General features: G+C 36.3%; 1 protein-coding gene across 2 annotated transcripts in view; it reads left to right on the top strand.

Moving 5' to 3' along the window:
• Positions 1–13,349, top strand: part of ALDH1A1 (aldehyde dehydrogenase 1 family member A1) — a 131,740-nt gene extending 118,391 nt beyond the window's left edge. For both annotated transcript variants that reach the window (XM_025359190.1, XM_025359191.1), the window contains 4 exons: positions 1,964–2,128; positions 4,179–4,336; positions 7,876–7,950; positions 12,743–13,349. In XM_025359190.1, the coding sequence (XP_025214975.1) occupies positions 1,964–2,128; positions 4,179–4,336; positions 7,876–7,950; positions 12,743–12,815 (471 nt within the window). In that variant the 3' untranslated portion in view covers positions 12,816–13,349. The remainder of the gene's footprint in view (positions 1–1,963; positions 2,129–4,178; positions 4,337–7,875; positions 7,951–12,742) is intronic.
• Positions 13,350–14,870: the final 1,521 nt, after the last annotated feature.

Genomic DNA, 14,870 nt, shown 5'->3' with positions numbered 1-14,870 from the left:
CATAGACTAGCCCATAGGCCAATGGCCCATCACATAAAAGAGCCCCAGCTACATCCTAACATTATTGAACACTCCCTGGTGTCCAGAAAGAAGGTCAAGTTTATATATCGTCAATCTGATGCCTTCTGAAGAAGGTTTGTATTTGTGGTGAATCAAAATTAGCCAGATAAAACTGACCAGTCCCTAAGTAGAGCTTAATTTTTTGTTTGTAGTCCCAAGCTCCATCACAGTGTTCCTCAGTCTTTCCTGTGCCTGGGGATTCAGTAGATCTGAGGTGGGGTGAAAGAAGCACATTTGGCTACCAAATGATGCTGCAGTTGCTGGTTGTAGGACCACATTGTCACTAGCAAGGCACGGAAGTACGAAGGCCTGTAGTTTTATAAGTTAGTGACCATCTAAGTTTTCCGACAAATAAGTCTTTTCAGCCCTTTTCTCCAGTATGTACGCAGGGATTGGATTGGCACCGGTTATTCAATGTGGTCACAGGCAGGAAAACATGATGACTTGGAAAATATATCTTGAAATAAAAACCAAATATCATGATGTTGAGGGCATAGTCAGATTAATATGTTCTAATAAGACAGAAAGCTTTATATAGAGGTACATGGACCCTTGACTATTTATTGAGAAACTAGAATATCTTACCCAGGCAGAATTTATCTCACCCCACCCCTTATTCTGCTACTATTCAACCTATGTAGTAATTTAAATATTTCTTCTTAACACTACAATTTCCTTAATCTGCTAGAAATGAACGAGTATTTTCCTTCTGGGATATTATATTAAATATTGCACTAAAGACCGTTGAGCAACATTGTACCAAATATTGTGCCAAATTTTAGAAAATAGTTTCTAGTTTCAAACAGTGCTTAATCTAGTTAGATATGGGGGCTGGACTGTGTCCAGTTAGAAATAACTTTATGGAAGCCTTTTCTTGGCTTTGGAAGGTAGAGAAGATTTGCAGAATCAGAGAAAGTGAAACATAAAATTTTCAAGTAGTGGGAAGTTAAACCTACAAGAGCTTCCACCCTCCAACCCATCTTAGCTCCTACATCTCCTGTTTTTCCTTTAATCCTTAACCCCTGCTACACCTGAGATAGGCAGCCCTCAGCAGTGACTTGGAATCCAAGAGTCACCCAGTCATTCAACATCACAAAATAGAAATTGAGACAAAAATGAGCCCCCGATTTCAGTGCTTGAAGGAAAGGTATGTGTTCCTGGTGTTCACAACCACAACTCTGAACTCGTTTATTTTCCTTTTAAAAATAGTGTTTAAATAAAGACCATTTAAGTTCTCTAATACCTGGCATCTATTTAGATGTGGCTCATTTAATAAAGCAGAATGGTGACATTCAGGACAGGCCAGAATTCGAAGCAAACCTACCTACTGTCCCAGTGGGACCAGAACTGGGAAGGGTGCCCAGACTATGGTAAGAATGGGATATCCAAGGGCATCGGACAGGTCAGAGGGGGTGATTCAGAAATGGGGAGATCAAACAGAGGCTCGGGAGTCTTCTAAGAACAGTCTTAAAGCATCTGTTTCCCAACAGATCTAATTAAACCCAGTATCAAAGTTCTCTTTTTCTCTTTTCCCTCCTTTCATTTCAGCCAGGACAATAGTTTCCCGGTAAATGTATTTAGATTAACAGGCATTTCTACCAGAGAGAATAAATGATGATTGTGTAAAAGGTTTTTATGTGTTTGCAGTGCTGAATGCTTTTCCTATATAACTATAAAACAAATGTTAAATACAAATATCTATCTTCAAGAGACTTTTCCCTTAAAAGTCATGAGAAGAAAATGTATCCAAAGAATGAATCTGAGCCTCTGTTAGCTGTTTTGATTCAATATCTGGTTTAATTGCAATATTTTAGCATTTTGAAGCCTTTGTTAACAGGCCCAGTAATGTGTTATCTTTACAAGTGACTACTTTTTTTCTTTTCATGTGATATTTTTCAAATAGATTGACAAGGAACAATATGATAAAATACTTGACCTCATTGAGAGTGGGAAGAAAGAAGGGGCCAAACTGGAATGTGGAGGAGGCCCGTGGGGGAATAAAGGCTATTTTGTCCAGCCCACGGTGTTCTCTAATGTTACAGATGAGATGCGCATTGCCAAAGAGGAGGTAAATGGTTTCATTCTGTTCTGTTCTTTTCGTTGCCATGTTTCATCTGTATGTGTGTATACAAGTGTCCCTTTAAAATTCCCAGCACTTTGGAACATCTTTCTCTGTCAGTGTTACTCTTTATTCTGTTCTTGATAGAGGTTTAAGTTATTTGTGATAGAGACTAAAAAATACTAAGGGATCCATGGGGCCAGCCACAATTGTCCAGCCAACAGAGTTCTGGATGCTTAACAATTTTTAGGTGCTGCGTTCACAACTTTAAAAAAAAATGGAAAAGAATCCTGTCATTTGCAGCAACAACCTGGAAAATTCATGCTCCATGAAATATGACAGGCGTAAACGGACAAATAGTGCATTATCTCACTTATATGTGGGATCTCAAAGAGTAGAACTCATAGAAGCAGAGATTGGAATGGTGGTTACCAGAGGCTTGGGGGAGTGGAGGATGAGGGTTGGGAAATGTTGGTCAAAGGATTCAAAATTTCAATTAGGAGGAATAAGTTCAAGAGAGCTATCATAAATATCCTGACTGTAATTCATAACAATGCATTATATACTTGAATATTGCTAAGAGAGTCAATTTTAAGTGTTCTCATCACAAAAGAGATAATTATATAGGTTCTACTTTCTGGTTCCATGTTTGCCCTATAGCCTTTTTCTACATAACAGCCATCCATGTATTTGAAAACAGCATTTGTCTCCTCTATCACTCCCTACCTTCTGTGTGTTCTTGGTCCTTTCATTCTTGCATATCTTGATTAATACCAGATAAGAGGTGGAAAACAATCTTCAATTAAGGAAACATTTATTGTGTTCCTATAATAGGTTAATATATAGGAGAACAGCTAGCTTACTACTTCAAAGTAGGAGCCTGGAGCTATGTGCTGTGTTCAATTAAAATTATGTAAAATATGAACACAATTATTAGAGTAGCAGCTGTGTATATGGTTCCTACATTCAAATATGATTCGATTTATAATGTTAAGATTTGCACTCAACCTCTATTGAGCAGTAGCCCCTCCCTTCTGACACTTAAATCAGTGGTGAACACCAGAAAACCGTTTATCATTTCTGGTTTTTGTCTCCCTTCATTCACATTTCCCAGAACATTCTGGTAATTTCAGAGGAGTCTTTATTTGATCTTAATAGATCAAATACAGGAGCTATATGGAATTTTTTTTTTCCATATGGAAATACAGGAGCTTAATTTTAAAGAGAAAATCCAGTTGTTTTTCTTCTACCTGAGGCTGAGATACAGGGTGAATTGAGTTTGGGCTGCAGTAACCAGGCACTTAGTGAAAGCAAAAGAGTAATTTAGGCTAGAGTAAGCAAATTGTGATTTTTGTTTTCTGTCCTGCAGTTATAGCCATTACCAATGAACTCCTGCTTTGATTAGAATAGGATGGTTTAGAATGTATAAGCTCTTGCAGTAATGAACAATTCTGTTTGATATATTTAAGTTGCCTAAGACTTTGCTACAGAGTAGACTAAAAGTTCATGATGTTTACCTAACTTGGCTAATTATGAAAAGTAATTAGTAATTATTCTACTGAGTATACTAGAATAGTTAATATTTTACCAATGACATACAGGTGTTTAAAGCATTATTATTATTAATCATTGCCTGTTCATTTATCCAGTAGATTGCTTTCTGGGGCTTGTAATTATATGTAGTGACTTAGAAGATAAGAAAAACTAGAGAGTGAATTTAAAATATTCCCAAGTGAAAAAGAAATTCTGAAGTTAATGATTTGTTGCACAATCATAAGTTCTTGAAAGCTTAATTCCAACATCTAGAAACTTAATATTGCCTTAATTATTTGTACCCTTTCTTCTTCCAAGGAAATTTAACAACTGATAGTTAAACTGAAATTTAACTATCTGTTTTCACCTACCATTTTTGCAGTTAACTATTTGGATTCTCACACATAGGTTTGAGATGAGCAACAAAATCTTAATCAATGTAGGATAGTGTATAGGGAAAAAAAGTCTACAATATCATTTTTCATTTTAACCTATTATTTTTACTTATTTATTTCTTGTGGTACAGATTTTTGGACCAGTGCAGCAAATCATGAAGTTTAAATCTTTAGATGACGTGATCAAAAGAGCAAACAATACTTTCTATGGCTTATCGGCAGGAGTCTTTACCAATGACATTGATAAAGCCGTAACCATCTCCTCTGCTCTGCAGGCAGGAACAGTGTGGTAAGTCCAACCTAAGTAATGTAGTCTTTTCAGTAATAACCACATTAATGGATTACTACCTTGAACCTTTCCAGACTTGGATTTTTCATTTGGAATTACCTATCCTTCTCTAGAAAAGCAGTTGCTGCCTTGAAAAACAAACAAAAGCTGGGCGCGGTGGCTCACGTCTGTAATCCCAGCACTTTGGGAGGCTGAGGCGGGTGGATCACCTGAGGTCAGAAGTTTGAGACCAGCCTGGCCAACATGGTGAAGCACCATGTCTACTAAAAATACAAAAAGTAACTGGGTGTGGTGCCTGTAATCCCAGCTACGTGGAGGATGAGGCAGGAGAATTGCTTGAGCCCGGGAGGCGGAGGTTGCGGTTGCAGTGAGCCGAGATCATGCCATTGTACTCTAGCCCCAGCAACAAGAGCAAAACTCTGTCTCAAAAAAAAAGAAGAAGTTTTATTGGAAGAACTTTAGGGAGGATATTCTCTTTAACTTTATCTAGCTTCTTGAAATTGCTTACCAAAAATATTGTGTTGATGTTTGGTTAACACAATATAAGAACTGCTAAGTAATTTCTGGGCACTTGGTACTATGCTGTATACAGGGAGGTAAAAGAATAAGTTCTGTTTAACCAGTAAGCAATACTTACTTGGTACCCTTGTGTATGCAAATATTTAATTCTTGTATCAGCCTTCTTACTCTAGGATTAGAGATAATTGAAGTTATTTTTTAAAAATTGAATTTTGAAGATCCCCTCCCTCTCCCATTTTTGACCTAGTTTATATCTCTTATTTTTATACTTTAATCAAGAGACTATAAACATGAAGTCTATACCTCTCAAACTGCTGCATTCTATACTCAACCGTCAGTCTCCAGACTATGTCTTTGGTCACTTTGGCCCCATTAGCCTCATTTTGGCCCCTTGGTCCTGGCAATAGCCCAAGATTATTTTCCTTCCCAACACTAAGTCACACCTAGATCAGACCTATGCAGTTTGTTCGTTCTTTCTTTCTTTCTTTCTTTCTTTCTTTCTTTCTTTCTTTCTCTCTCTCTCTCTCTTTCTCTCTCTCTTTCTCCTTCTCTCTCTCTCTTTCTCTTTCTCTCTCTCTTTATTTATTTATTTATCTATTTATTTGATGGAGTCTCGCTCTGTCACCCAGGCTGGAGTGCAGTGGTGCAATATTGGGTCACTGCAACCTCTGCCTCCTGGGTTCAAATGATTCTCCTGCCTCAGCCTCCCAAGTAGCTGGGACTACAGACATGCACCACCAAGCTCAGCTAATCTTTGTATTTTGTTTTATTCTTTTTTTAGTAGAGACGGGGTTTCACCATGTTGGCCAGGCTGGTCTCAAACTCCTGACCTCAAGTGATCCACCCACCTTGGCCTCCCAAAGGGCTGGGATTACAGGCCTGAGCCACCATGATGGCCTGGACCTATACTATATTCTAAGGCTGTGGTTCTCAGTCCTGGCTGTTCGTTAGAATAATCTCGGGGGCTTTAAAAGTGTATAAACGGATTTGGGGCAGGGGAGGGTGTACATTAACACAAATTATATCAGTGCTATAGTTTGAATTTCTCCTTCAAAGCTCATGTGGCAATTTAATTGCCATTGTAACAGCAATAAGAAGTGGGCCTATGGGAGGCTCTTAAATAAAATTCAGCAAGTTCTTCTTGAATAGTCAGTATAGCTAGCAATAAATATAGAATTTGCCTATGATAAAAGCATTAATAAAATTCAGCATAGTGACTGTGTGTATGTATATTATCGTCATTTACTGAAGATATACATACCAAGTACTACAACAGGAATACGCTTCATGCAATCTTACGCATACTTTGAAACAATCCTATTAAATATTATCATCTCCACTTTACACATGAGGAAACACTTGCTTACAGATGACAGATAACATTTTGAACTCAAAGTTTTTGCCAAGTGAACATTTCTCAGTTCTCTGTTAATTCACAGTAAAAACAGTTTCATTTCTAGTCTACAGTAAAATGAGCAAACTTATTCTCTGCACTTTTTAACAAAGACAAATTTCAGGTTTTGTATTTTCGACTAGCAGAATGTTCCATGCTTGCTTGATGAAGCTTGTTATGACATCACCCCACTGAGGGTCTTGGGAATCCCCAATCAGGAATTTCCTCTATTAGGAAAAGCAGAGGGGACCATCTTGTTACTATATATCCTAGAAGATAATAATTTTCTGGCATTGTCCCAGACCTAATAGCTGCTTGGTGTTTTCAGGAAAATTATTGAACTCCAGAGTTACAGTAATTTTACTCCTAATTTCAAAGTAGGTATTTGATTTTGCAATTTAAAGGGCAGTTAAACAAATCTGAGACAATACTGCCTTTTATAAGTGTAAATTTATTAAAGGAATTATCCCTCCAGGATGAGAGACATAATTAAGAACTCTACGGTCCAGTGAGAATGTGGAACTTTGGAAACTGGGATAGTGTTTTAACAAAGAAAACATCTGAATGTTATCTCAGGATAAAAGTAATGACCAAAGTCTTCAAAGTATCATACAATTTATCTGGAAGCCACCCTGGTTTTTTGTTTGTTTGTTTGGTTGGTTGGTTTTCTAAATTTTTTTTGTAGAGGCAAGGATTTGCTATGTTGCCCAGGCTGGTCTCGAACTCTTGGGCTCAAGTGATCCTCCTGCCTCAGTCTCCAGCTACTAACCTAGGCTCTTGAAGCCACATTGTTGTCCACCTATTAAAATAGCATGAAGGGAAAGAAAAGTATAAACATAAATCTCCTTTAAAAAGTGTTTTTCTCTTGTGTATAATGAGAATCATGTACGTAATTAGATTTTGCTAACTTTGGCCACCAGTAAATTTAAAGCTAAACATATTGTTTATGGTCTGCAAAACTGCATTCTAATTTTCCCCATCTTGATCTTCTATTGTAATTTTTTGTTGGACTCTAATTACTCCCATTCATGTAATTATGTTTGTTTATACAAGTATCTTCAAACACTTTATGAAACATGACAGAGAATAAATAATAATTAAACCCAACTCCTGCCAAGGCCTCTGTTTAAGCAATTTATTTAACCAATTAATGCAATTAATGGGGAAAAAATTAACTGAGTAATATAATACATATTACAATTGAAAGAAAATTGATTCTAGCCTGTTAAGTACAGAAATATCAAGAGAATTACAAGCTGATCCATATATAGGCAGTAATGAATACCGATCCAACAACTTCTAGCTTCTAGCAAACCATATCCTTCCCCCTACAGCATAGTGACTATTCTATCTTTTATAAATTCAGACTATCACTTCTCAGGGACACAATGTATGACCAAAATGGCTGTCTACATATGCGGTTGCACTATTCATTTGTTTCTAGGTAGTGTGTATCCAAATATGTCTGCATTCTAATTTATAGTGCTGCTTTTTATATCAAGATGAGTATGTTATATTGAAATTAATGGAGTTTGTAAGGAGCTTTCTAAATTTCTAAAACTTTCAAAAAGGAGGTTTCTTTTCACACATTAAGTATTGTCTATAATGCACTTTTCTTTCTCTTCAGGGTGAATTGCTATGGCGTGGTAAGTGCCCAGTGTCCCTTTGGTGGATTCAAGATGTCTGGAAATGGACGAGAACTGTAAGATTAACGTTCTATTAAGATAAATATTTATTTTTATGAAAATGATTTTCATTCCCAGGGAATTAACTCATAGTTTTCACCTTAAATAAAACCTGCCTCTGTTCTTTCCTGGAGATTCATAGCACCAAATAGCTTATTAAATGTTGGATGTAGTCCATAGTGCAAAAGGTGATTGCAGAAGACAACATAATTTACTAAGTTCCTACTATATTTTAGGGACTATATTAAGCAACTTACATTGGTGATTGTAATGTTGCTTGCTTTTACAATTGCTGCTGTATATATGAATGTAATCCATTTGGGAAACATTTCCAGAAAAGAGGTGGAAGCTATGAATTGGTGATTGTAAGAAAGGTGCAAATGTAAACACTGTAGTTATTTGAATAAACCATTTACATAAGTAAATTAGGTGACTTATGTAAAGGAAATTTCAGTGTAAGAGGAATGATTCCCATTTGTTGAGATATTATTGATGTAGACTTTAAAATTTTTAATTACCATAAGGAGTTATTTTTAGTACTAAAATTTAAACCTAAAAAGAAATTTGAGGAAAACATGTTTTATAGTAGTGACTAGATTAAGAATATTTATATATAAATGCATTTATGAAATTTCAATTACTTTTGAAACCAGGGTATATAGACTTTTTAAGAATGCACATATATATGTAAATACAGAAAGTAGTGGCAATATACTTAGTTGATTCTAAGCAATTTTAATCATTTTATTTCTTAAAACTTTTTATATGTATTAATGTAAACATTTATGAAGAAAAAATAGAAATCTTATAGTATCAAACATAGATTGTAAACTTGCTCATTTTATAATTAGCAAATGAAAATGTGTGTTTCTCAATTTCTAAATGCAGTAAATAGTTGAGTACTGTACTCTAATGAATCAGCAAAATCACAAGGAAACAAATATCTCCGGGGAGTCAGTGAAATGAGAAAATTATGAAATGACCAGTCTACTTTCTTAATATGTTTTCATTCATTAAGCACTTGCTATGTGTAAGGTCCTAGCAACCCCGGAGACATGACACTGCATTCCATCCTCTACATAACTGTGGTGGCAGGAGGAATATGTAAAAAGACATGCAAAATAACCTACATACACTATGAAATAAGTAGTAATACACTGGGACTCCATATCCTATGGAGGTAGAGAAGCAATTAAAGTACAGAGCAAAGTACTGAAGAAAACCTAGACACTACCAGAGTGTAAGAGTCAGGATGGCATCTCTCTAACCATCGCTATTTTCATCTGTCAGACAAGGCCAAGGATTGTGGGTGTGGATAAGAATGGAAGAAGCAAATAGATCTTTTAACCTCTATTCCATGCTTAAGATTCTATAGTTCTGACCCCAGTGGAAATCCAGTGGTTGAAAACTTAATGGCAGTTGATGGAGAAGAAAACTTCTCCTAACAGAAGAGATGAAACTTCCTCTAGGGCAGAAAGCAAGTGTAGGATATCAGTTAGCAGAGAAGAGAGCTTTCTTGCATGGAACATTACATGTGGTATGTTGAGGGGCTAGTTAATTTGGTTGATTGGTATGGATTTATGGGGATGAAAAATATGATTTCAGAGTTACATATGATACAGATTAAGAAGTCCTGTACTTAAGAAATTTGACTTAGATTTTATTAGTGGAGTAGTGAAAAGCCATGGATATATTTAGAATGTTGCTAAGGTAGAACAAAAGATTAACCCATCAAAAATGCATGGTGTAGCTGAGAAAATATTACTGGAGTCTGACCAGCTGAATTTGATTCCTGATTCTGCCACTTGCTAGCCATGCACCCCAGTTCAAGCTACCTAACTTCTGAGCCTCTACTTTCTCATATTTCATGAAGATGTTCCCATTCCACTTAAGATGGAATGAGAGTTCTTGTGAGAGTTAAATGACATACTGAATATTAAATCCCTAACCACGTAACTGCCACAAAGTGTAAATTCAACAAATGGGTTTCTTCCTTCCCTTGTTTCTTCTCTTTCTATTACTGGAGAATATCTTGGCAAAACTAATTACTTTGTACAAAAAGTAAGAACAAAGGTTGGATTTCTCTGAAGGGCAGTTGGTTCGTTGCTGGCCTGGTTATCTAACAACACATTTCACTGAGAACATTAAAGATAAAATAATCAAAAGGAATGCACGACTAAAGTAGACCAAACATGTCAATTTCGTTGAACATAATTTGGTCAGACTTTAAAGTGAAGGCATAAAGAAATCAAATAAGAGAAGGACTGAAAACAGGAATCAACCATCAGTAATTTCCTAAAAATCTAGAACGTGGGTATAGATAATTTCTTTCAAAGACAAATGACAAAGTTGTGTGTGTGTGGTTTTTTTAACTTCAAAAATTCAACTTGAGAATGCTACAGTTAAAGTCTACCTGAAACCAAATTTGGTGAACTTAATAAGCAAGTCATTTGCTGCAAGATGTTCCAAGAGTTACAAGTTATTACTCAGGTGATAACCTCAAATGACTCCCAAGAGTTAATTTACAAATTTTCCGCAACAATAGAAAGACAGAATTGATCAGTTGAGAACAGAGTCCTCAAAGAGCCAAAAATGGTGTTATGAGGACCCCAATGTGTTTGAAGGTGATACAGAGTATGCAAACCTTGATTTTGCATCTCTGATCATAGTGTTGGCACTGGGATTAGAGAAAAGACAGAAATTTCTCCCTTTGTGTAATTGTACTCAGTTTCACTTAGGTTAGCATAGATCCTTTAAGACTTTGCTAGTATGCTGTTTTAAACTTAATTGGCTCTCAGCACCTCACATGATATTTTTTTCCTGCTGTTCCATAGAAAAGGGGAACAAGGAAGTGTAAACTAATGGTTGTATAGTGAGAACACAAATGAATTTTTTTTTTCTTGAGGATATTTACCAAGTCTGTTCAGCAAACAGTTCTTCTGTGCCTACTTAATTAGTGCCAGTCTCAATCCTGGGTACAGAGAGGAAATCAGATGTAATGTGGTGCTAGTACCTTTTTTTTTTTTCCCAGTGTGAACCCTGGAGAAGCAGCATAGGTTGATATCACTTGCAAGTTTATTACCAATAAATGAATCTATGTAAGGTTGAAAGGGCCTCTATGCCAGTATGCTTGTTTGTAATATTGGGTCACATTATTTCCAAACACTTATTACCAGTGCCAACTCAGGCTTCACTCGAGACCTACTAAATCAGAATCAGTATTTGAATAAGGTCCCAGGTGATTTGTACACTGAAGATTTTAGAAGTCTACAAACAGTAATTCACAGACACAGTAAGATGAAGAGAAATCCAAACAGATGTTTGGGGCTATGTTGTAGATGCAGTATAGGCATAGGAATTCTAAGGAGCAGGACATATTTCAGCCTGAATATGACAATAATCCCACTTATTACTCTCCTGAGAGCTTCAAGTGTCTATGTGACCCAAAATACAATAGAAAACCTATTGGTGAAAGTCATGGGTTGATTGATCTAACCCTGAGATAAAATACTTATTAAAATATTATCTTTTAATGGATTTCAGACAATTGAGGCTAAGCCCTTTCATTACTTTAAGGAACATGCTCACTGAAGCTTTTAAAAGGTATTTTCAAAAGCTTAATTGCCCAAGAAAATAATCAGTGTAAGAGTATTAGGTTACCCAGCAGAAAATGATGTCTTCCACATACCTGTCTATATCACAAGAAGGGAGGGGTAAAAAAGGATCAAGATCTTATTCTTCTGTAAGCCTACATGTGCGTGAGTGTTATGATTTTGAGACTACTCTTACATACATGTAATTTGATCCTCTCATCAAAACAATATAGAGAATAACTGAGCCCAGTCTTCTTAGTCATCTCTTCAACAAGTCATCTCTTCAGTCAGTTTCTAAACCTGGTGGGAGGTCCCCATAAACCTGATAACAAGGTCCCAGAGTCCAAACTGATTGACTCACGTTAATTCCTGATTGTTTGGGTTGAACTTAAGAGTTATACAAGAAAATGTTGGGGGATAGAGGAGGTTGCATAAAGGGGAAAAACCAAGACTACAAAAAAGCCCAAGAGCCTGAATTTAGACCAATCTATCATCTTCCTCCTCTTAAAAGAAAACAATTAAAAAAAAAAAAAAAAAAAAACTTCAAACAACAAAGGTCAGGTTTTTGTTTTGCCAAGAATCAAAAGATTTTGCTGAAACTACTGCTGCAAAATATTTTGTTTCAAGCCATGTTAGGGCACCTTAGACTAGAAATGAAACCATGTTCAATTTCTATCCCCTTCCCACTTCTGTGACAATCACACATGGTGAATACAAGCTCTACTCTAGTTCTACAGTAAAACTACAGCAAAACTGTAGAACTAGAGTAGAACTTGTAGTGATCATATATTGCTACTTCTCCTCTTGTCGTATGTCCGTCTTATTTCAATCTAAACTAGAAATGACAAAATTCTTGTTGAGTTGAATTGTCTTTTGAGTAGTTTTAGAGCTTTTTGTTTTCTTTTCATTTTTCCAAGATGACATTGTTGCATCTGCAGTTAGAGTTTTTAAAATCAAGTAGAATAATGTCAAAAGGGGACTATTTCTGTGAGAAATCAACTGAAAGTTTTAAAGAAAATTTTCCCCACAAGGGAATCTGTGTAAGACCAGAAAGCTGACGATTGGCTAGCTACTATATGAGATGCTCTGTACACAAGAAATACTTTCTATTGTCCCTAGCCAGTAAAACAAGAACAAACTTGTACAAACATGAACTATAGCATATATACATTGCTGTGCTAAACGGTGTTTGTGGGTTTGTTTTCCTTCTCTCTAGGGGAGAGTACGGTTTCCATGAATACACAGAGGTCAAAACAGTCACGGTGAAAATCTCTCAGAAGAACTCATAAAGAAAATACAAGAGTGGAGAGAAGCTCTTCAATAGCTAAGCATCTCCTACAGTCACTAATATAGTAGATTTTAAAGACAAAATTTTTCTTTTCTTGATTTTTTTAAACATAAGCTAAATCATATTAGTATTAATACTACCCATAGAAAACTTGACATGTAGCTTGTTCTGAAAGAATTATTTGCCTTCTGAAATGTGACCCCCAAGTCCCATCCTAAATAAAAAGACAAATTTGGATGTATGCTCTCTCTAGCTTTGCCATAGTTATGTGGTTTTTCTTTGTAGCTGCTTTTCCAGGATAATCATTTTATAGAAAGGGAACAGTTGCATTTAGCTTCTTTCCCTTAGTGACTCCTTGAAGTACTTAACATACATGTTAACTGCAGAGTAAATTGCTCTGTTCCCAGTAGTTATAAAGTCCTTGGACTGTTTTGAAAAATTTCCTAGGATGTCAGTCTGCTTGTCAAATGAAATAATCCCTGTAATATGTAGCTGTAAACTGAATATAAAGCTTAATAAAAACAACCTTGCATGATTCTTGTTACTTTTGAATTTTTTTAAGTACAAGTTTTGGTTACAGTGATTTCTTCTTGTCACTTAAAAACAGTATTAAACTGAGCATAAAGGTACATTTAAAAGTAAAAGTCGAATCCACCCATTCTCAAATGCATAAAGAAACATGTTATATTTTCCAGAAGAATTCTTGAAATCAATACATTTTATTGGAAATAGATGGCCTCAGTCCTTCAGTAAGCAATTATTGAGTTCCCACAAAGTTTTGGATGTGTTAAGTGTTGTAGAAAAGAGGTGAATAAGGAATGGTCCATTATCTGAAGATCTTTAATTTAGTGGTTAATAATGACACAATCCCTGCACCACGGAAAGGAGGAGTCATTAAAAAATGAGGATTTTAGAAACTTGCAGTGACTTGCAGAAGTGGCCATGATGAAGGCTAACTGAGGGAATTGGGAATGGCCTCAGGTAGGAAATTTAACTGAATGTAAACCTTAATAATGAGCAACTTTGCAATGAATAAAAGGGAAAGAGGTTCAACAAAATTTATTGGGACATGTTCCATTGAAAAAACATTTGGAAAAATTATATACAATATATTTTCCTCTCTTGGAATTTCAAATTGCACATCGGCAGCATATGATGGGTTCTGAGAAGTCCTGCAACCTTTTTAGTTTTAATAGGGCCCTTTTTTCCCCAAATTAGCAGAGACCTTGCCTTCCCTCCCTCACCTCCTCAGTTACCACCAATTAACATTAAGAAACCAATGCTGGGCTGGATACAGTGGCTCACTCCTGTAATCCCAGCACTGTGGGATGCCACAGCAGGTGGATCAGTTGAGCCCAGGAGTTTGAGACCAGTCTGGGCAATGGGCGAAAACCCATCTTTATAAAACACACACACACACACACACACACACACGCATTAGCCGGGCATAGGGGCACATACCTGTGGTCCTACCTACTTGAGAGACTGAGGTAGGAGGATGACTTGAGCCTGCGAGGTCGAGGCTGCAGTGAGCCATGATCATACCACTGCACTCTAGCCTCGGTGACAGAGTGGGACCCTGTCTAAAAAAAAAAAAAAAAAAAAAAAAAAACAAAAAACCTTGCTGTCCTATGCGATGATGGAACACTTAGAGTTCTAAGGAAAGATCTGGGAATCAAAAGAGAGCAACTGAAAAAGTGTTCTCTGCATAAAACTACACCAAGCTGGCACATTTACCCTCTCATAACAAAGAATTGGTGCTTGTGTTCTCATTCTTCTGTTGAGTTTCCATAGACGAAGTGACTTAGGCCCAAATGAAGTGAACATTTGTTTATAATTAGACACATTCTAAAAGTTTTTTAGTTTAGCAACTTAGGATAACATTTTTTCAGATTTTATATAAGTTTATCATTTTACATTAACATTAACAGACACTTCAGTGCCTCTGTTATTAGGACACTACTGGCTGCTGCAGTCAAGTGTAACAAGGTAAGAACAAATGAAGTTCATTGGCTTCTTATACAGGAAATAATTTAACTCCCATTTGAAGAGTTTC

The sequence above is a fragment of the Theropithecus gelada genome, chromosome 15 (genome assembly GCF_003255815.1).
Source record: "Theropithecus gelada isolate Dixy chromosome 15, Tgel_1.0, whole genome shotgun sequence".
NCBI classification, from domain to species: Eukaryota; Metazoa; Chordata; class Mammalia; order Primates; family Cercopithecidae; genus Theropithecus; species Theropithecus gelada.
Note: the sequence above shows the minus strand (reverse complement) of the source record. Positions and strands in the feature narration are given on the sequence as shown.